Source organism: Spermophilus citellus (assembly GCF_964194105.1).
Source record: "Spermophilus citellus genome assembly, chromosome: 9".
Lineage (NCBI taxonomy): Eukaryota > Metazoa > Chordata > Mammalia > Rodentia > Sciuridae > Spermophilus > Spermophilus citellus.
The window spans coordinates 16,309,110-16,332,966 of record NC_138191.1 but is presented as its reverse complement, the minus strand read 5'-3'; the positions used below and the strand labels follow the sequence as shown (position 1 = coordinate 16,332,966).

The 23,857-nt window shown below is 39.7% G+C and overlaps 1 protein-coding gene across 3 annotated transcripts in view; it reads right to left on the bottom strand.

Annotated features, from left to right (window-relative positions):
* Nucleotides 1-23,857, bottom strand: part of TBX15 (T-box transcription factor 15) — a 110,616-nt gene that overhangs the window by 31,981 nt on the left and 54,778 nt on the right. For all 3 annotated transcript variants that reach the window (XM_081306086.1, XM_081306087.1, XM_081306088.1), the window contains 5 exons: nt 20,470-20,683; nt 15,754-15,855; nt 13,802-13,973; nt 12,578-12,745; nt 1,472-1,536 (listed from right to left, as the gene is read on the bottom strand). In XM_081306086.1, the coding sequence (XP_081162212.1) occupies nt 1,472-1,536; nt 12,578-12,745; nt 13,802-13,973; nt 15,754-15,855; nt 20,470-20,683 (721 nt within the window). The remainder of the gene's footprint in view (nt 1-1,471; nt 1,537-12,577; nt 12,746-13,801; nt 13,974-15,753; nt 15,856-20,469; nt 20,684-23,857) is intronic.

Sequence of the window (23,857 nt, the reverse complement as noted above, 5' to 3'; positions counted from 1 at the left end):
ATGGTGTTGTCTAAATCAGATGGAATTTTCTAATGGAATAACCTTACATAGATGTGGCTTCCCTAGCCATTTCAGCTCTCTCCTTATTTTCCATGGCTAACTAATTTTAACTTTGCATAGGAAAAGTGCGATAGGAAGAATTTAGAGAGAAGAAAGAAGAATCAACAGTCAGAAAAAAAGCACAGTCTCTAAGTCCAGGTACAACAGGAGTACTACGAACGTCAGCAATTCCTAGGAGTGTCACCAGATAACAACCAAGTCACACTGACAGGGCAGGACATCAAGCAAGGCCATGTTTTAGAGCCTCTCTTCTCCACCCCACCCCGACCCCATGCCAAAAATATCACTTGGTATTTTATTTCACCTTCTAAATGCAGGTAATTGCCACCGGTGATAAAATGCCAGGGGCATAGTGGGACTAGAAGGAGAAAACCAGGGAATTCAGGGTTCTGAACTGGAAGAACAGCTTGTTCCTTTACAAACAGTAGGACGATGTTACCACCCAACCCCCAAATGTATATGATTTGTGGGATATATCCCTTTTGTTGTGCTAGAGTTTTACATTCTCTTCCCACACTGTCTTAAAAGAATAAACATTTCTTGAAAATTGTTGGTTAACAATCCCATCCCACAGTTGTGGAATGGAACTTCTTAAAGCTTGAATTTATGCATATTATAGATTAAAATGAATAAGTAAATATTCATGTGTTGTAAATGTATTTTTTAAAGGACAAATGCTAAGAGTCTTGAGTTTTACAATCAAGTAGCATTCTACTGGTCTCAGTTTGAAGTGGGTTTTTAAAATTTGCTTAGCTTCCATTTTTGAAACTTCCCCAAAGTACTGGGAATTCATCCTGTGTTTATTAAAAACAAAAACAACACTGCCCTGTGTATGAAGAGGTGCTTTTACTAAAATTTATGTTATGTTGTTGCTTCCAAAGAAACTCTTCATTCTAAAGCAGGAAACAGTTATGTATTTGGGACTATTTCTTGAAGTACAAAGATTAATATATTTTTATAAACATTAGCTCATAAAGGTAGTAATTTTCTGTAATTTTTTATTTGGCCACAACTCCTCATTTCCTGATCATGCAAAACGTAGGAGCTATCACTGCAAGTGCTATAGGCACTTATAGACACTTATCAGAGAAAAAAATAGGAACTTTTGGATAATCAATTACCATATACCCTGTTTTAAGAAACTGAATTACCAAATATGATTGGGAAGAGAACAGCATGAGAGATTGAATTTGGTCATGGGGATGGTGTTCACAGTGAATTTGGAGATGCGCCTATAGCGGGCAGATTTTTCCGTCCTTGGATCAGCTGTCAAACTCTCTTTGCAGGGGCGGGGTGGGGGGCACCCCAGCATTTTCAAACCATCAGGAGCCATTAGCCCCCAGGGAGGTATGGGGAAAGTTGTGTCATACAGAAAACGAACATCAATGAGTCTCTTCCCAGTTTTTCTTACCTGTTTCTCCCGGAATCTCTGAATCCTTTAGCAAAAGGGTTTCTGTCAATTTTTAATCTGGTGATCTGAAAACAAACAGATATGAATTGTTTTGAAATTAAGTGATTTCTTTTTGTGCTACTCCCAGAAAATTAACAAAAAAAAGTCGTTCTATTAATAACAGCTGTTGCTTTTATTTAGTTTCTTTTTAGTTTGAAATTTAAATTGAAGTTTGATATAGGACTTGGGCCTGGCATGCAGATGTGTGACTAGTTTCTCTCAAATCCAAGGTTTGCCTCTTATGTGACTGTAAAATCTCTCCTACTCACCTTCCTTGCCCCAAAATGGTGATAAATCACTTGCCTAGATAGACCTTGAAATGAAAAACTGGGCAATGGTCAGGTCTATGATACCTGACATACAGAGGCACTTTCAAAATACATGTTGAATGAATGTCGTGCAAGTGGCTAAATAATGAATCAATCAGACCACCAGATGATCAACCTCAGCCTGGAAGATACAAATGATAGACTACAGCTCCCATTTCCCTTAAGTTGTGCTTTTCTCACCACCAGGAATTTGTTCATTTAATGGCCTGAAATGTTCTTGTAAAACAAAACAAAACAAACAAACAAAAAAAGACAGTGGTTAGACTTTTGCTAGGCTTTTACTGCAAAGGAGAAATCTGTAAATGTTTGAGTGGGGCAGGACGCAGCTCATCTCAGCAAGTCTCCAAGACTCATAAGCAAATCAGAAGAAATAGAGAAGCTGCTTAGGCTGAGCCAAGCTGGCACATCCACTTGCATCACCTAGGTTGGACAGGCCCTAGGGCCGCCTAGTTTATGCCCCAGTGCACCCTTCTTAGTTCCAACAACCCCTGCCATGATTGCATATATCACCCTCCTGCCTCTGGACTAGAACAAGCCTGACCAACATATTCCATATGCACCCTAGTGTTTTTTACTTTCAGCCTCCACCATAGGAGGCATTTTGAAACCTTTGTGTCTGAACCAGATGTTAATGTCTTACTACATTCAAGCCATAGGGGTGGGAGCTTAGGAAGCTGTGGAGAGACAGGAAGGCACTCTCAATGCAAGGTAATTCTAGAAAGAAGAAAATCTCATTATCTAAGACCATCTTCACTTTTCTGAAAACTGCAGAACTTATCACTTAAGACCACGACACTTGTCTCCTGTGCTGTGACTCTCTCTTCCAGCTCACTTTGTCAGAGTGGAATTTCCCAAAGCCACAGCCTTTAAAAGTCTTTCAAATGGAATGTGAGATTCTGAGGAACAGACTCTGACTTGAAAGAACCATGCTGGCTTCAAGGTTATTTTTCTCCCTCAGCGTTCCTTGCTTCTAGAACGGCACACTAATAATGTAGCACTAATAATGTAGCCAAAGCAATTTTACATCTATTTTATAGACCAGAGCAGGAGCCTGAAGGTTTGGCTTTCTAAAGTCCAGTGTCTGCCATGTGAATACTGTATTGAGTTTAAAGAGTGTCACTGCTTTTCTGTGTTTGACTTTAAAATCAGTTCTTTCTTCCTTCCATAATCCACAGCAATAAACCACACACTATATTTTCTTTTCAAGTTGGGGTTATAATATTTTATTTTCTCTTTCAAGTTGGCTTATTCTGTCCAACTCATTTATGATAGGGGTTTCTGATATATGATTGTGCTGCCACGTTTTGGGGGCCTCCGCAGACCCCGTAAATAAAACGACATTCTTATTTCATGGGGCAGCGAGAAATGGTTGAAAACCTAATTCCCACAGCTCGTTGGAGCCCAGGCAAGGGGTCTGCGTGGAAATTTAATAGACAAATACCATCAAATGTTGGGGAACATAACACTTCTGTCCTTGTTTCAAAGCTTTTAACGGGAGATTTAGAGAGTTTTATGGGGAGCAGAGTTGTGTCATCCCTTTCCCCATGTACAAGAAAAGAACAGGCATGTATGCAAATAGAGATGATATGAAACAGAAGTCCATCAGGTTCCCAATGAAGCAAAGTGTCCTGACAGCTCAGAGGAAGTCACAATCAAGCCAAGTTGAAGGGCACTGAAGTCTCATTGAGAGACAGTAGATGAACCAGGCCCTGAAAAAATGCATAGGATTTTAACAAAAAAAAAAAAAAAAATGCAAGAAGATGAAAAAGAGACAGGGGAAGCATTTCATAAGAAAGGCCAAATGCCAGTCGGAGTGTCAAAGTGGGAAAGAAGTGCACATAGTCAAGAAACACCAAAGAGTCCGATTTAACCAGAGCCTTGGCTACAGGAAGAGAAGCAATGAAAGAGAAGGCTCCAGAAGCTCGCTTGAGGTCACAGCATGAAAAGCCCTTTACTACTTTAATGCTCAAGCATTCAGATTACTCAAGAGGCAGAAGAGACCAATTTTAGTTATATAAACCAAATTATGATCCCAGTTAATGCTGGTGCTGAAGACTTTGGCTATGTGTACAAAGGGAAACAGGGGACGTGTTTTGGAGACCTAAATCAACGTATTCTTAACCTCAATAATCCTTAGTTTCGTCCCATGATTCCCAGATCAAGAGGCAGCCCAGTTGACTCAGATCTGCAGAGTGTCTTCCACAGTACAGAAAGATGCAAATGACAGCTGAGCCGTAAGGCTTGCTGTCCCGTGGAAGGCAAGGATATAATAAAAGGTGAATTCTTATCAGGTAGAAAAGGAAGTTAAAAAATCCTTTCCCTCTGAACTGGGTGTAGTGGTAAACACCCATAATCTCAGCTACTGATGAAGTTGAGGCAGGAAGATCACAAGTTCAAGGCCAGCTTGGGCAACTTAGCAAGACGCTGTCTCAAAATTTAAAATATTATAATAAAAAGGGCTGGAAATATACTCAATGGTAGAATGCTAGCCTAGTGTGTTTGAGGTCCTGGGTTCAATCCCTAGGACCAAAAAAAAATAAAATAAAATAAAATCCTCCCTTCCCATACCATAGTGAAGACAGAAAGGGGAAAGCAAGCAGTTAGACGTCATGTGCCTTAGCTCTCAACTCCAAGAGACTTAGGAAACTGGCAGAGTGACCTCCATATACTCTTAGGGGTGGCTGGCCCTGACACAGATGTGCTACAGCCTCAATAGCAGTCAAACAGAGGGCCTGGGTAAGACCTGAGGTGAGGCTGAGCTAGCAAGGGAGACCCATGAGGCCCTGACCAAGGCAAGAATACAAAGTTCAATTTCAGAAATCTCTTAGCAGCAGAACTTATCGGCATCAGGGAACCAAGGAAGATCAGACCAGATACCCCACAGCAGAGGACAGTAAACCTAGTGAATAGCACAGGGACCAAAGCAACCATGAAAATAATACAAAAATATGTTACCTCTAGCCTGCGTATGCAACATACAACTAGAGGTCACGGAATACAGCAGAGAAGGGGCAAAATAACAAAAACTAAACACACCCAAAATGACTCAAGTTACACAAAGGGATACTGACCCAAAGAAGAAGTATAAAGTTACACTGTCCCTTACCCTAATATATGATCCAGGGATTTTTATAAGAAGCAGCTATAGAAATGTATACATGTATGTATATATATGTATTATTTTATATAGCTACATATGTTCTATATATTTGTCTACACCCAGAAAGAGAGCACATTCGACTAGTTAATTTTTAATCCTACTTCACAATTACACTTAACAATTAGAGCCAAATATGACTGTCTTATCTGTACTTTTCTGTACTTATCATCTCTTGACTGAACTACTCTGAATGACCTCAAAACTGATCTCCTTTCTTCCGCTCCTGTTGCTGTCCAATCTCTTCTCTATGCAGCAGCCCAGGTAATCTCTGCTAATGCATACCTGGATCATGACGTTCTCTCGGGGCCAACCACTGTGCAGAATTCAGTGCAAGCTCCTTATGGAGGCTGCCTCCAGCTCACTCTCCAACACCAACCCCATTCCTATGCCTTGGTCCAAAGGCTCCAGCCAAACTGAGCTGCTCTCAGCACTGGAATGTGCTGAGCTCTTTCCCTGCATGAGGCGTTCACCCTTGCACTATCCGTGCACTCTACTTTTCACATAACTGACTCAGGGCTCTAAGTCTCAATCTAAACATTATGTCCTAAGAAATGGCTTCTGATCATCCCCCTCCAAAATAGGATACCTATTCATCTTTTTAACATTTTAAGTGCAACTTTTTTTTTCTTTTTGGTACTAGGGATTGAATCCAGGGATGCCTAGCCACTAAGCCACATCCCCAATCCTTTTTATTTTTTTTATTTTGAAACAGGATCTCACTAAGTTACTTAGGGCCTCACTAATTTGTTAAGGTTGGCCTCAAATCTGTGCCTCAAATCTGCAACCCTCCTGTTTCAACCTCCTGAGTAGCTGGTATTACAGGCATGCACCACCACACCCAGCTTAAGTGCACCTTCTCTAATTCCATCTTTGCTCTTGACCTAATTGATAATCATATACTTCTTTTTTTATTTACATATTACTCACTCTCTCTCCTTTGAACTGAAAATAGGACCCATATCTATTTTAGATTCCAACTTATTAAGCAGAACCTACTATGGCACATACTGTTCCTCAATAGATATTTGTTCAATAAATACTGAGTGAATGAATGACTAAGTGAGAACCAGGGATCAGCAGTCTTGAAGCCATGACAAGATTTAGAGAGTCTAGACCTAACAACTCTCTTAGTTTTACTTACTTTCACTACAGGCATTACAAATAGAAATGTTCAATGTCCTTCCAATCAGAACAAGGTCTATCAACTCCCCATGCAGCTAACACTATTCACAGCTGTAGTGCCTAGACGTGGTCCAGTGATAAAGTGAAGACAGAAGATAGAGAGGCTGTGAAGCAGGATTTTTTCCCCCACTGATTTTCTTTCCATAACCTTTCATACTGATTTGTTTCTTCTTAGTTATTGAAGACTGTGCAAAGTGGGGGTGGGTGTTGACTTGCTACCACTAATTTTAATCATTGCCACTGACATTTTTACATAGCAACATAGAAGCAGTTAATAAATAAGGTTTCTCTCACAGTGCACAGAGCAGACTTAAACAGCACAGTTTCCAAAGAAAGTGAACCTTGAATAACCTGCATATGATTTTACAGAACTGAGGCTAAAAGGGCCTTTCCTTATTAGCAATCTCTGAGTTTTTCTTATTTTTTTCCCATACTGCTTGAATGGTTTTCCATCAATCCGAGGAAAAAAAAATTAAAAAAAAAAAAACCTTAGCTTATACAAAAAAAAAAAAAATCTGCATTGATTTAGTTGGAAAGGTAAAGCAAAACTGGCTCTAGAGTACAGGATATAATGAGTGACTCAGAAATCCTATAGGATCTGCTTCCACAAACCTGGCGGTGGTTTCAGAATTCCAATCTGGTTCATGTAGCCAATTCTCATCAAGAAATAAGATTGTAACCTGGGGAAAACGGGGCTACGTCTTTTTGAAATCTAGTTTCCTGTTTGGGAAAAGGAAAAAATGAACGTTGAGCAGTCTTTTCCCATAGAGAAGACAAATACTGCAATGGAAATTCCCCCACTGAATCCATAAGGACACACAGTATCCGTGTCTTCCAAGAAAAAGCAGAAGGTATTAAGTCACCTTTATTCCCACTCTACCAACCTACTCTCCACAATGAGATTCTGGACATGGTATACCTTTCCCCCTTCCGCAGACTTATTGAGTTGGCATCATGAGAGCAAATAATAGTAAATAACAACTTCAGAATTCTAGAAACCCTGAGATCTACAGGTTAGGCAGCAAGGATATGAAGATAGGATGGAAAAGCATAAAATAGCCATGAAAATCAAAACACTTCATTCACACTTCATATCCAAAGAAGCAGAAGTGCAGATGTGTACAGAAACCAGAAGTGGTGGCATGTTAGCTAATCATTCACTCAGGTATACAGTCATTTGCAAAGCATGTATCAGTGCCATGTGCTCTGGGACAGATGCAAGTATCTTAGAATTATGGACATGCCAGAATCCTTCATCTTAACTTATAGTTCTGGGCTTTAGAACTTCACAGGCCAATTCTAATCCCTCCCCAATATTTGAGGCTTCAACATTTATATCCCAATTTTTTTTGTTCTACCATATAAAGAAATCAATATCTCTCTACTGTCCTGCTATTTTACAAAACAGATGACATTATATATCAGAAAACAGAATAATGATTAGTCCTATTAACTTGAATATTTACATCTATAAAAAGTCTCTATATTGGCTTTATTTTTCTCATTTTTCATGGTACCATAAAAAAATTCTCCATAGACAGACACTGATTCAGACCAAGCCATCAATTTGTGAATGAGAATCTCAAGGTAGAGTGATTTGTCAAAGGCTGTACTGTACTGTCCATCCGCTGCAGAGTTGGGTCTAGAAATGCAACTCTCTAAACTCCCAATTAGTATTCTCTACCATATCACACACCATATTTTTCGGAAAAGGTACATTCATCTCCAAAAGGTCAAAATTGAGAGGAAGATTGGACACACACATACTAAGGTTCTCATACTAACACTGTAATGTGACAAGGGGCCATGAGAGAGGACAGTGCCCCAGCAGGAGGCAGAGCTCATGGGCAGCTGAAAAAGGTAGAGGTTGCAGGGGGTGGCGTTTTCAACAAACTTCCAGAGCAGAAGGAATCCAGCTAGATAACGATGAGGGGGAAGAACATGCCTGGGAGAGAAAACTACATGGAGAAGAAGCAAAGCAGCTACAACGTTCAACAGTAAAAATCAAACTACTGCACTCCTACAGATAAATGATGAAAGAAATGGAAATGAACCTAGAAATTAAGTTTATGACTAGGTACAGAGGACATTCACGAAAAGACGTGAGATCCTGGACTTTACTGCCCAGGCCCTAAGGGGTCATGGACAATTTTTCATAGATAATTGATGCAATCAGTGCTGTGCTTTAGCAAGATCTATCTAGCAATGATGTATGGAATGGATCTTGAGACATTCTGCTTGCAGTCCAGGCGACTTGATTGGAAGTGATGTTGGGAGGCAAAGGTATGGGGAGTGCAGGGCCAGATAAGGGCAGAAGCAATGAGATTAGGGGAAAAAATATATATTCTGTCAGTAGAAGCAGAGTCTAGAAGCGGATTGCACATGGAAAGTCAGGTTTCCCACCTGAGAGACAAACAGGAAGCCATCCGAAACAGACTTTAATGACAGGAAGGATTGGAAGGGTCAAAAATGAATAGAAGAATTGGGAACATTTTTCTCAGAAGCAAAACAGGATATTCCTACCTCTTCAAATGTGGAGTTGCTAAGAATGTATTGGTCCAGAATATTGTAGGAGTTTCTTAAATTGTTTATAGACATGAATGTTCAGAAACATGAATGTTTACAGAATTCTAATAATTTTCAACATTTGAAAAACAGGTGTTTTGGCCTCAGTTTGAGGGTGACAAATTGCTTCTGATCCTCATTAAAAATCATGCAGAAAAAAAAAGAAGAAATTAGAATTCCAGAGTTATCAGGGACTTTGGAAACCATAGGCCAACTCCTTATTCTAGAAGAATGGGAAGACTAGAGAGAGAGACAGTCATATAACTTGCTCAGAATGACATAGAGAGCTAGTGAAAATTTCAGGAACAAAGCCCAGGTCTCCAATTGCTGTCTAGTACGTTGCCGTCTCTGGAACAAGATACTGCTTTTCCTTAGGAAGGTTGGAGACATTTCAGTTATTTCAGTTCCCTGTCCTTCCTTCCCTGAGTTCCTCCCAACAAGTGTCCTGCGGACACTGAGGACCTACCACTGGCTTTCATTCTCTTCACTCTCAATAGACCTCCTAACCCTTCCCTTAAAAAGAAATGGGCAAAGTAAACATTCTATAATGTCAAAGGGAATAAAAACACAGCAATCGGTGAATTCAGCTCACAAAAGAGAACAATTGCTGCTTCCCAGGTCTTTAGTACAAGTCTGAAATTTACTGTTAGGTAATGGCTCCAACCTATAGGATACAGGCCTCAGTTTTCCTGGGGGAAAAACCTGTGGTTATTTTTTTTATTAGAAGGCAATGTATTATATTAAATCATATCTACGCAGCCAAAGGGAATGTTAAACAATCGTGCTTGTTGATTTATCCAGGGACTGGGGCTTGTTGAACAGGCGAAAGCTGTTATCTTGATCTCAAAATGAGCAGAGTTGAGTTTGACTCATCTATTTTGAATGTCAGCACATCATGAATTCATCAATAGGACATGAGGACAGAGAGACCAAACCAGTTAACCTATTGATCATAATCCCTTCTAGAGCCAACCGTAGCTCCTCCAATTCCCAACAATCCATTTTCTGTCTTAATGAGCAATTCACCCTTTAAACTCACCTCTATCAGCCACTCTGCCTTGCTCCTAGGTAGCCCCAGTCACCGAGCAATGCAGGCTGACTACCACTAATTGTATGCCAGGTCTCTGTGGGTGAATTTAGTCCTCATGCCTCTATGAGGCAGGCACATTTTCAGGCCAGGAAACACAAGTGAAAGGGGTCTGAGGAACTTACTTAGGGTCACACAATTTGTCACTGGAAAGGTCAGAAATCAAACCAGGTTTATCTGCTGCCAGATTACATGACCTTAAACATGGCATTCTGCCCCCTCCTCAGCCCAGATGTAGGCAAAATATTTATCTGTGTGGAATGTACTCAGGTGTTAAAGGCCTACACCAAGAGAAAGTGCAGGAAGGGAAAGGAATTTCAAGTCCCCATGTTTGGTCCTCTTTCATTGCCGAAAAAAAGCTGTAATTTCTGACTTTTAGCTTGTTTGCAATAGTGCCTCCCCTGACCTCTAGAACTGACCTCATTGAAGTCATACAATGTCCACTCTTCAGGGTTTTAGTTTGTTCTACAAACTAAGTCCTAAAGTCAGAATATTTATTGCTACATCACTACCCTCATGAGAAACTAATGATTAAAATAGTATCTGGGGTTATCCTGGAAAAATTCAATCAGTTACTCAAAGTATTTAGACTCTTTTTTTGGAGAGGTAGGGAGAACTGGGGACTGAACTCAGGTGTACTAGACCACTGAGCTACATCCCCAGCCTTATTCTGTAGTTTATTTAGAGACAAGGTCTCATTGAGTTGCTTAGTGCCTCGCCGTTGCTGAGGCTGTCTTTGAATTTGCAATCCACCCACCTCAGGCTCCCAAGTCACTGGGATTACAGACATGCACCACTGTACCTGGCTCAAAGTACTTAGACTCTTATTTTCCCTCTTCTGAGCCAGGGTTAATCCCAAGGTTCCTGTTATTACAAAAGCCATACCTATGTTGCTGTTTTGTCTTGTATCAGAGCTTGAAAAATCTCGATTATTAAAGTTTCCTGTATGGCCGTCCTTTGGCCTCTGAAATTCCACTATCTAAAGTGTTTGAGAATGTGTTTAATAATTTATAAATCACACACAAAATAAACTAAAGCTCTTCTACCTTGGATCAAATGTGGCACCACAAGGACCATCTGAAGTTGAAAACACTTTATGCCTCCTGAGAAAGTCTGACATTCATAGAGTATGGGACCTTTACTAGACTAAGGAATTATCATGTATCAAATTCCTCTGAGGGTAAAAAACTCTAAGGAATATTGTACAGTTAAACCAGAAAAGACAGAAATATTCTTGCTCTCTGAGCCAAAGATCACATAACTCACCATCACCTGTCTAGCACATAGTATTTAATAAATAATTAGTATATAAATGTTATTTATTAAATTTGTTATTTATTAAATTTTTAAATAAATTATTTGAGGAAAACTAGTATATAAATGTTTTCCTCACTTGCTTTGAGCACAAAACAAAGTATCCAATACAAATGATATTAATTATAATAGTATAAGTTCATTTTGCTTTGAGCAGGCAACAAATAAAAATATGCTGATTCATAATCAAGATAAACAAAAATCTCTGTGCTTCAGAAAAGGATTCACTACAGGATCCTTTTAATTAGACAATATGCCAAAAGATAAAATGTGATTTACAAAAATAGGTGTCACATGCAACTTGTAGAGAATTTCATAAAGACCACTTTTAAATCCATCCAGCCACATTCTCTTCAAAAGAAGAACAATGTTTAGAAGCCCACAGTAATTACAGATGTGACTTCCTCTGCTCCTCCCCCATCCACACATCTCCTGCATTAATCTGGCTAGTTCCTAAGTGTGTGTCAATTTCAGAAAAAGTGTCACAATTCCGAGAAAAGTTCCTTATTCCCCAAACCAAGAAACATCCCTTCCACATGTTTGTCATGAAAAATTATTCCACTGTATCATCATCATGTATTTATAAACTTTCACTCAACTGAAAATTTTTCTTAAGGAAAAGAATCATCCTGATCAGCTCTATTTCTCTACTAAGGCTGAAACATAGTAACACCTCAATAAATATTCATAGGGTGAATTAGTGTATTGCAGACATAAAAACTTAAAAGAGATCTTAGGAGGTGGCTGGTGATCATATGGAGGTAAATTTAATCCTCAAGTGTAAATGGAAGTGGTGAGTCTTAAAGAGTTTGATGGGCTCGATGGCTGATGTAGACTGGGTAGAGCAATACACGGAAAACTTCAGATACGAGGGAAGGAATCACAAAGGAATTCCAAACGATGAGGATTGCTTGACAGGATGTGGAAGAGGTCATGAGCACATGTACAAATACAGAGAGACATGAGGATATCTCAGGAGGTTTGGTCCTCTTGGTCAAGAACAGTGTCTCTGGCCAGGCATGACAGTGCACGCCTTGTAATCCCAGTGCTTTGGGAGGCTAAGACAGGAGGATCATGAGTTCAAAGCCAGCCTCAGCAAAGGCAAGGCACTAAGCAACTCAGTGAGACCCTGTCTCTAAATAAAATACAAAATAGGGCAGGGAACGTGGTTCAGTGGTCGAGTGCCCCTGAGTTCAATCCCCAGTACAAAAAAAAAAAAAAAAAAAAAAAAAAAAAAGGTCTGGTCTAAATGAAGATACACCTGCTGTCTCCAGGCACTGCTGTATTGTCACCCCCAGGGCCCTTTGTGCACTGAAGTCTAGCGTTTCTCATTCTGTCTACCCACTGCTGTGGAGAAGAACTAAGCATTTCTGACCAAAAGGAAGAATAAGCTCCTTTAAAAGCAGAGACACTCAGGGGCAGCCTCTTACCTGCTGGTTCTGATACGCTGTGACTGTGGTGAACACAGTCTCGGGGAAGTTGAATGTTTTCACCCCATCCCCCACAGGGACAGGCTTGGTGGGCGAAAGGTCACTGCTGAAGTCCTTGCGAATCACATGAACTCGAGGCTGGTATTTGTGCATTGAGTGCAGAATGATCTGAAATGAGAAAAGGACACATTACGCTAGGTTTGGTTTCAAGGTCCCTCTATCTTTTCAAGTTCTCATGCAAAATAAACCCAAGGTGGGACATTATGGAAAGGATACAGATTGGGGGTGAGATGTACAGAAACTGGAAACCAATGTACTCACCCACCATAGGAAGGACTAAGTCAATAGAGAGCATTGTGTGGAAACATGCCGCAAAGCATCCCTCCCATGGATGGTAGATGCAATTTGTTTGCTTTAATTGGAAAAATGCTGAATGACTGTTCTAGCACCAGAGCACAACAGTCCACTAACAGGTCTCAGAACCTCTGCTGTGTGACAGGCTGTTCCCTCCAGTTTCACATTTTCAGCATAGGTTCATGCTATCTTTAAATCCCATATGCTATTATTTGCACTCATTACTGAATTTATGGACATTCTTTCATGTCATGTGAGTATAAATGGTGTGTGTTCTCATTCCTTCAGAAATCCATCATTTCCTTGAAGATAGGAGCCATGGTTTTAGCTTCTTCAATCTTGCCATAGCCCCCAGTATGGATTCTTGCAATGAGTGAAAATTCAGTATATGTTTCCTTGCCAGAGATAAATTAATAACATCAGTTCCTCCAATTATATCTGCAAAACCTTGAGACTTGGTGTTCTCTTGTAAATTCACAAATTTCTTAACAAATCAGCCAAAACTGTCATTCATTCCCTTAGTTTATTGCCCCGTGAGTTATTCTACTGAATGTTGTGATTTCTTCTGCCATTGTTTAATTTGTCTTGTGTTTCTGTCTTGCTTCCCTGACTGAACCGTTAAGTCCCCGGAGCAAAAGGACTTTGTCTGATAAACACAAGCTGATGCGTAGCAGATGTTTGCTAAATGTTAGATTTGTAATAAATGAAATTTAACTGGATTTAAAAATAAAAATTTTTGTGCTCACTTGCTTAAAATGACTTAAAGTGGCAGAATGATTCTTGTATCTACTTGATAGAGCCTGGAGTTAGTCAGCTCTAAAGCAGAAAGGGGAAGAGGGAGGCAGAGGAAGTTACAATTCTTTAACTCACATGTCCTTGATCATCCAACTCATTGTTGGTCAGCTTGAGTTTGTCGAAACTGACCACCTGTCTCATCCAGGTGTCTCCAGAAGCAAGAGAATCCGGGTGTATGTAAACCCTGGGAGGCACAGGGGAATCTGCATTGCCAGCCACCATCCACTTGGAGCTGTGATACACGTATCTGAGACAGAGAGGGAGAGCAGAGAATTTAGAGACAGATGCAGAGAGGGATGAGGACAAAGAGATGACAAGAATGGAGAAGTAACAGGAATGAGGTAGAGAATATAAATGAGAAAAAGAGAAAGGCAGGTAGGTATCCGGGGGAAATGGGACTGACATGGAAATGGACAAGGGAACAGAGCGGAGGAGGGCCGAGAAATGTTGTAGTCAATGATCAAAGCTACATCTCTGGTGGGGGAAACGTTCTCACAGTCCTTTTCCTTTCTTCTCCCTCTCCTTGCCGTGCACCCCTGTGTGCGCACAGGCATCCTGAGCCCGCGTGTCTAGCTAGGGAAGAGGTATTTTACTGCAACCTTTCACCTTCCAAATGTAAACCATATAATCCCTTGGCCACTTGTTCGGGATTTGGTTCCTTATTAAAAACATCTTCCATATTGTTCTATAAAAGGCAGCCATGTGTAGATACCCTCTAAGTCTCTCCTCGTTAACCATTTTCTTGCTGAGAGCCTGAATTCCGAGTGTTTCTAGGAGAACGGAGGTCCTCTGTGCAACCATTCCTACAAATACCACCAAAATCTATTAGGAGCCTCATTTTGAGATTGATCATCTTCCACATTATTTTCCCATAAACACCACTGAACACGAAATGTTGTTGGCAGTAGAAGAGATCAGTTTTCTAGACCCCTGAGCTTCCCCGTGGTACTGAAAAGCCATCTCCAGGGATCTGGTGCTTCCTTGCTTCTCAGTTCCAAAGGATCATGTGAGACCTGGACCTTGGCACACAGAGGCACTCAGTCCAGATTACAACCTCCAAGATCCTTTAAAACATACCGGAAGCATCTTCTCTTTTAAGTCCTGCAATCCGGGCCTTGTGTCTCTTGACCAGTTCTCTTCCCCTATCCTGGCCTTCAAATTCATAGGTTTGGGGCCAAGTTTTCCAACTTTGGATATTTAAAAATAAGCTTTGATTTAATGATTTGACTAGGATTTTTTTTTCTTGGTACTGGGGATTGAATCCAGAGGTGCTTTACCACTGAACTACATCCCCAGTCCTTTATTTATTTTGCATTTTGAGACAGGTTCTCACTAAATTGCAAGGCTAGCTTCTAACTTGTGATCCTCCTGCTACAGTCTCCTGAGTAGCTGGGATTACAGGCATGCACCACCATGCCTAGCTTTCTAAAATGCTAAAGAAGCTTGGCAGCTTTTTTTTTTTTTTTAATAAGAACTGCATACAAGTCATCCAAGAGACATGGAGATGATGATGGATTTTAGTGGCATTGAGAGAACACTATCTAGCAAACCCATACCCATATTAAGGACAATAATTCTCACTAACTAGGTGTTCTTCTTGAGGTCTTACCCAATTCTTCATCTATTAGGTGTGTGATTGAATATGCTACACTGGCCCATTTCCCCTTCCATTCTCCAAAATAATTCAATCCAACTCATTTAGCATTTCACAAATCAAATTATTTGAGATTTTAATCAGTTTTAATGTTAACTATATTCATTTTAGGCTCAAGATACATTTAAACACTTGCTGCCCTAAGAGACACTATAAATTCCTTTTCTGCCTGGAGACCTAGAAAGGATTCAAGATCAAACTATTACTGAGCCCTGTTTCTTATTTCCTCCCTCTAGCTACCACTTCCTGCCTGATACTCTGCCACAAGCCATTGGCATATCCTTGTTCCCTGTACAGCGTGCACTGTTAAAATGTTTCACCTAATGAGTTTAAAGAACTGTCTTGGCATGCTGGCAATTCCCTCCATTCCTACCTGTATCTTTTATTGTCCACAGGTACAATGTCCATTGCTATGTAGTACTGCTGGTGTGGATCCAGGCCAGTGATTTTCACTCTCATGGCAGGAAACATCCTCCTGTGAAAAGGAACAGGAAATAAGCTCTTCAGAGTGGGGGGGGGGGCACCAGGAGTAAAAGTCTAACCTACTCCTAAGTTTTAAAGATTGTTGATTTGGTTTTCGCTCTGAAAATGATCACTATGAAATATGGTGGAGACCGATATTGCTGAAACAACATCTATTCTTAGTTTAAATTGCCTTATTTGACGATTCATTCATTCACTCAAGAGGTTCTGCCATGCCCTATATCTGCTTTATATTTTTAATTAATCTTTAATGTAATATATGTGTTTGGGGGAAAGGGTATAAGCATGTCTCCACACAACATTTCCTATTAGCTATAATCGTCACAAAGATAAACACAATAATTTACCTACTTCTTATTATCCAGGGGACTTTTGACAATTTATTGTAGGGGATTGTAAAATATGTTTGACAGACTGAGTTTATTTTTAAATCGTCACTCTAAAAATAATCTCAACAAAGAAATGAGAAAAAGTGAAGGTGCTATCAGTCCTCCCCGCCCCCCCAAAAAAAGTCCACCAAAGTTCCTTTCAATTCATAAAACTGTAGGAACATTTCTGCAAGTTCTCAGGCTGTCAACGTGTGTGTCAGAGGAAGGACCCTGTGGAATAAGGAGCAAATACCAAATGAATTCTAGTGGCCTCTGGGCACTACCTTGTTTCTACCACAATGGCTTGTTAAACTTGCCAAAGCCGGTGAGGTCAGGATATGGCACTTTACAACTTCTCTCATAATTGAGGAGAGGAGGAGAGTGAGCAGACCAAAAGAGGTATTGGGTTTCAACAAGTCTAGAATAAAGTTCACCATTCTTTATCCATAAGAAAGAAGAAAAACACCAAGCTCTTTTGCATCGAGCCAGACATAAAAAGTGCTCAGTTCAAAATTTTGGATTGCCTTGAATATGCTGTAGGGTACTTGTACACAGAATGCTGCATTAAGCTTAACCATCTGGGGCTAGTTAGTGGAGCTGGGCAAAGCACAGTGCTAATGAGGTCAAGGTCACAAGCTTGATCCACATATGGCCTAATTGGCTTTGCTCCATTTCACGGCCATAGACCATACTCTGACCTCAGACAGCCATCTTCCAAATGTATGCTGGTCGATTACAGGATATGCTCTCTATGCAAGCCACACATTCCCTACTTATCCAGGAAAAACAATCCAGGAGTAAATGTCCTCTGTCAGTAAGTCGATGATATCATGATATTTGAGGGATACAAAAGGGATCACACACCTTCAATAAGGATGATGGCTAATTCTTAAATAGTTGCAAAATATAACATATAACCATTCCTTCTTTCCCACTTTATTACTGTTCAGAAGCTTCTGTTGGTTAAATCATTTTAGATTTTTTTCCCCTACCCTTATAGAAAGCTTTACATTTTAGTTTTGTGGTGGGCTATTAAAATATGATGGCTGGCTACTCAATGGCCAAATCTAACATTCACAATAGACAGTTTGATCCACCTTAACTCTTTCCAAAAATTTGAAAAACTTGGTTAACACATTTAAATACAGATCAGTAATTCCCTCCTCAGGAAGAGTGGCTCACAATTGCCCTGTGTGTATGTATGATTGGACAGCATCTCTCCAGAGATAGACACAAAGTCCTCTCACCTACTTCCTGAGGTAAGGAAATGTGGTTCTTTTCAGTCACCTACAGAGGTTGCATTACCCTGAAAGAAACTGATTTTGCTTTTGTCTTGATGACTTCAAGAAAAGGGGTTTAATGTCTTTAAGTTTTATACCTGCTTTGTCTGGAACAGTCTTGCGACCTCAAATGGAGAAGCTACCCATCCCTTCCCAGTATCCAAGCTCTAAGATAAATGAGCTGAGTGAATTTGAATAAGTCTCTAGCCCTGTCACCTATAAAACAAAGTAAAGGGATGAGATCATCTCTAAGGTGCCTCCCTGTTTAAAATTCTATGACTGAAGTTGAATTCCCTTAACAGCTTGGCAAGCATTGTTTTTCCTTTTGGCATTTTAGCACAGAATATCAAGTGGAGTCAGAATACTCTGGAGAAATATTAATCTTTCATATTTCACAAAAGGAGTTGTGTTTGGTGTTAATTTTATGGCTTAAATTTAGGTCAGTCGTTTTTTGTCTTCTCAACCCAATAATCCCTAGAAGCACCTCTGTCCATGGTGCTGACTACATGGATTGCGTTGGTATATTCAACAATGGGGGGTTCTATAGACTGCAGTAACTCTAAATCAACAGGATTCATTTGGGTGTGGGAAATGGGTGGTGACTAAGATCTGAGTAGTAAAAAGGACAAAGAATCATATATGATAAAAATAACTAAGTAAATGCAAGTTGGAATTAAAATTAAAAAGGCTACTACATAGGAAGGAAAATGAAGTGAGAATAAACAAATTGACTAGGGGGATAAGAAGGGATGAAGAAAATTCACAGAAGAGAAAGCCTTTTTGGTGTGTCTCTGAGTTGTCCAGAATAATCTGAATTGAGAGTTACATGCGGCAATAGCTGAGGCCATCCAGTACAGAAACAAAGGCCAGGCACAGTAGTGCACACCAATAATCCCAGCTACTTGGGAGGCTAAGGCAGGAGAATCACAAGTTCAAAGTCAGCCTGGGAAACTTAGGGAGACCCTGTTCCAAAACAGAAAAAGAAATTAAAAGGACTGGGGATGTAACTCAGTGGTAAAGTGTCCTCAAGATCAATTCGTTCCCCCCACCCACAACACACACCAGATTAAAATACTAAAATAAAAATAAAAGATTTCATCAGGAGTTAGGAATAATCTGTGTATGTGCTAGGGACTATGTGGGTATATCCAGGTATTGAGGTGAATTTTTAAAAACAGAAATGTGCAGAAGAAATGGTGAAATCAGCTACCAAAGAGTTGTCAAGTAGGTGCTCAAATGAACTGAATTCACTGAAGTGTAGGGGTGAGAGAGTGGGCTCAGGACAAGAGCAACTAGAAAACACAGACCCATCAGCAAAGTGAAAGCACCAACTAACACCTAGGAAAGCTTCTAGACCAAAAAGAAAAAAAACAAAGAATACAATAATTTGCCTCGCCTCTCTCTAAACCAATCTTCTTGCCAAAAATCAAAACACTAAAACTTTCAAATAAAAACTTTTTCCTTGGATTGTTTTGTTTTCTCTCAAACCTGAACACCACAAAATATGGAAGAGGAGAACATAAAACCCAGGTAACAAGAAAGAGATGGCATTGAGAATAAGTCTTCAAAGTTGCTCCACCTAAGAAGACTTTTGATGGTTTTGTTCACTACTAAAACTTAAAGAAGAGGGCTCCAGAAGAGAGAGAAAATGAACAAGGTTTCAGATTCATTCTAACCTCGTATTTAATGATGTTTATAGTATTGAGAGGTTTCCCCTAAATGCATGTGCGTGAACTGGGCCAAATCAAAATATTCTTTCATTCTATTTTTATATTTCATTTTCCATTTTATGTTATTAAATTTATATTTTATTTTATATAACCATGACATGTGAGTCCATGTATACTGACTCCAAAAATATAAAAGTAGCATAATTCGTTTTGCTTTTATCTCCATTAGCTACTTCTATACTCTCAAAAACTTATTCCAATTTTAATTTTATCTAAATAATTTTCATTCTGAATCCAAGGCGGGAGAACCACAACCATTTCTTAATAGTTCAGAGCTACGGGGCTGGAATTGCGGCTCAGAGGTAGAGCACTCACCTAGCGCATGGGAGGCCCTGAGTTTGATCCAAAGCATCAGATACAAATAAATAAATAAAATAAAGGTATTGTGTCCAACTATAACTAAATAATAAAATGTAAGAAAAAATAGCTCAGAGTTATAAGTCGATAACACCATTGCTTTGGAGCCACATCAATTTAGGTAGACTTTTGGAACTATCTCTTACTCTCCCTGTGCCTTAGTCCAGTGAATTAACCTCCTCCAGTCTTTGCATCCTTGTCCATACCTGGGATGATTATGTCCTACCTCATAGGATTTCTGTGGTGTTTAAAGGACATAATATATGTTGAGTATCCAGCACAAAACAAATACCTAACGGTGGAGAATTGAAAGATGTCAATAAAGGAATAGTTCAACTAAAAGTATCTCTTTCAAGAGGAGCTTTTTGTAGATTGTATCATTTTAGGTAAACAGTTTTGCAAGAGATTCCACAGATCTCCATTCAAATTTCATAATCTTAAACCAACAACAAAGTGCAATGGATCAACCAGCAGGGCTTAGACCATACACTGCACACAATTCTTACACAAGCATCTGATTGTTTTAAATGACTTTATAAGATGTAAGGTATTGTTTGGGGAGCAGACTTCTTGCAAACTTTGGATGTGAGAGTAAACACTGACCTTGGTAATCGGTCTTTTGGCCATGGGTACCATGAGTTCACAGAATCAGCTGATGTCCATTGTAGGTGGAAAATATTTGGGAGAATAGAGGTGGTTTCTATTTGGGTATTTGGAGGAAGATAGCAAATCACAGTAAATGCAACAGGACAACATTACCAAGTGTCCCAAGGTAGGAAATGGGGTGCAAGTTGCACTGGCTTAACTGACACTACTGAAAATATGTGGAGTCTGCGGATTTGGTTCTCCATCCAAAGAAACTCATCCTTACCTCCCGGCTTTGGTGATGATCATTTCTGTCCCAATGTCATGGAACCTCTTCCAGAGGTCAGCGCATTGCAGCTCCACCTGGATCTCTTCCATGGAGGACATGGCAGCAGGCACAGGGCCTGCGGCACCTGAGGCCAGGTCAGCGTGAGCGCTGAAGGAGCAGGAGGTTCGCTCAGTGAGCACCTCTGAGTCTGAACCAGTGCTCTGCTCTGAATCTGCAAAATAAACAATCAAGCTCTAGGTGAGAAACTGCTGAGCTGCCCCCACCCTTGGCCCTGAAAGACGGGAGGGCCGGGGGACGCTGTGCAGAGGGGTGAACAAAAGGAGACTTGAAGCTAGGAGCTCCAGAGCACGGCACTCAGGGTATTTTATTATTATTTTTTTTTTATGGTTTGTTTTTGTGATTTACGACCTTCTTTCAGGTTTCGTGTTTCCAACATGACATCTGGCATTTTAGTAAGTTTTAGCAACAGCTGAAGAAAATTGGTCCACAACAGGCCATATAAGGAGTACTAATGTCACTGTGTTGAAGGGAATGAGGCCAAACTGGGGTGACCAAAAAAAAAAATTCCAAATTAAAGGAAAATATCAATAAGAGGTTGAATCTCCAGACCTAGATTAGACAATTTCACTCGAGGTAGAAAAGATCCAAGGCTACAGACGACGTATGTGCTTTCATTTCCCACCACTCAGTATCCCTGCCCATCAGTCAGTTGCTTTGAAACCCAGCAATTTTTCCTCCACTCATGTATGCCCTGGTCATCAAAAGTAATGAAAAGTTGTTTGGGATCGTTAGAAGCACTTTGTCACATATTTGAGTAAATGGTTTTTTTTTCCTAGGAACCCAATCAGGCCATTCTTGATGGGAAAAAAATCTCTGTTGTGAGGCAAGGATATAAGCATATGGAAAAAGTTACTCGAGAAGGCAATTGAAACAAAAGGAATAAATGAGTTCAGGAGACACCTTGATTGGTTTCTGAAGTATGGGTGAGGGGAGGGTTGATCCAAACAGGAAGGTGGGATTCAGAGAAACCAAATAAAAAGCTGGCATGCTGGGCCAGATGGTCCTGTCCTGTGTCTTCTGTTCTCATGAAGAGAAGTGTGTGTGTGTGTGTGTGTGTGTGTGTGTGTGTGTGTAGGTGGACGGGGGAGACAGGAGGCAGAAAGATGGAGAAGGCTGAAGTCAGATGTACCAGAGAAGATTCCTCAGGAATTTATACATTTTTCTCTGAGGAACTGGATGCCAAGAATTCTAAGGTTTTCCAAATTGAAATTAGCTAATTCAATCTTATCAGGCCAAACGGTACTGCAAACCAAGCCTAAGAACCTGTTTCTATAACACAGCCTCAATACTGAACATTCCCTCCGTAAGTAAATATTGATGAGTAAAGTTTGGATTTTTCCAAAAAAGCATATAACTCTGACAAAGGACTTCTTTTTCTTTTAACTTTTTAAAAATTGACATAATAATTGTACAAATTATGGGATAGTGTTGGTTATCTGATATATGCGAACAATATACAATGATTAAATCAGACCGTTTACCATTTTCATCTTCTTAAATATTTATCACTTTTGCTAGGTTACATTATTTTTCTTTTTTCAATTAAATTTATCTTTGATCTATAAAAACACAAAAATTGTATATCTCAATGGGGGTAATATGATGTGTCAATGTTTGTATACATTTGCAATGTTTAAATCAGTTTAGACATATCTGTCTTCTCAAACACTTATCATTTCTTGGTAGTGAAAACTCAAAATTCTTATGTCTAGTTTTCTGAAATGTGCAGTACATTAGTTCCACCGTGTGACAGTGCACCAAATCTTCTTGCTTGTGTATAAACATAACTGAGTGCCCATCGATCCACCTTCCCCATTCCTTCCTTCTCCTACTCTCCCCAGCCTCTCGTAACCATACTCTACTCTCAATTTTTATAGGACTGAATTTTTTAGATGTGAACTCTGAGTGAGAGCATGTGGTACTTGTCTTTCTGTGGCTGGTTTATTTCACGTAACATAATGATCTCCAGTTTCATGCATGTTGACACAAATGACAGACTTTTATTCTTTTATTGGCTGAATAGTATTCCATTGGACATATGCACAGCATTTTCTTTATCTACTCATCAGTTGATGAACATAGGTTGTTCCCATGTCTTGACTCTTGGAAACAGTGCTGCAACGAACACGAAAGTGTAGATGTCTCTTTGACGTACCAATTTAATTTCCTTTAGATAATAGCCAGTAGTAGAATTGCCGGATCACATAAGAGTTCAGTTTTAAGTTTATTTTTCGTTGTTTCCCATAAGGTTTGTACTAATTTACTCTCCCACTGAGAGCACTCAAGTGTTTTCTTTCTTCCACATTCTCATCCACACTTTCCCAGTGTCTATTTTAATCACAGACATCCTTACTAGAGTGAGGTGATATGGGATTGTGATTTTCATTTGCTTTTCCTGGAGGATTAGTGATATTGAACATTTTTTCATGTACTTGCTGGCCACTCATCTGCCTTCTTGTGAGCAACGTCTGTGAAAGAATTGACAAGTGACTTTGTCATGCTGTCAAGATTCAGAGCTTCTCGCAGGTCAGTCTTTGACCAGTAAAATGGAAGAAAGAAGGTCCAAAATGCCCACCCATCTTGCTACCACCCTTACTCAATTGCAACAGGTCTCTACAGCTGTGAACAACATGTCCCATGGGTTCTTTGTCTTTCTTTCTAACCCTGGATTTTTTTCTCTGTCAAACTTAGGCAGCATCCTTGGCAAGAGTATTTACAGTCTTGTCAGTATCCACAGGGAACAAAGTGTCAGTTCCATCCATTCTCTCCCGTTCCTCATCTGTCACTTCTATATACCTTCAGAGAGCTGCAGAATGGAACCAGACCTCCTAGAAAAAAAGTTTCTTACCAAAAACTTTGGCTTATCCATAGTCACTAGTCCAGCTAATATCCTCTCCAAAAAAAAATTTTTAAATCTATAAGTTTTATAATTAGGTTCTACATGTCTAAGCATATAACTTTGTGTCTCAGGACCAAACAGGAGCTATTTTTTGGTCTCCTTAAAGCACAGAAAAGTACAGTTACTTATCTAAGATAAGAGCTGCTTCTGAGTGACAAATCTTAGCCTGACTCCATATCATTACACACTCAGCAAAACATAGTAATTCAGATTCCCTAAGAAGTGGATTTCCAAATCCCATTTTGTTTCCGTAATACCCTAAGAGCTCCTCATTTACCATAAATATTATGAATTGTTATAAACCTCTCAAAACAAGTTTTTTTAAAATAAAAAAATCTTAACCTCCATTTGGAGCAAAGAATTACAAAATCTCCTCACCATAGAGTTGTACCATGATGAAAAGGTTGGAAGTAGACACCCTAGGTA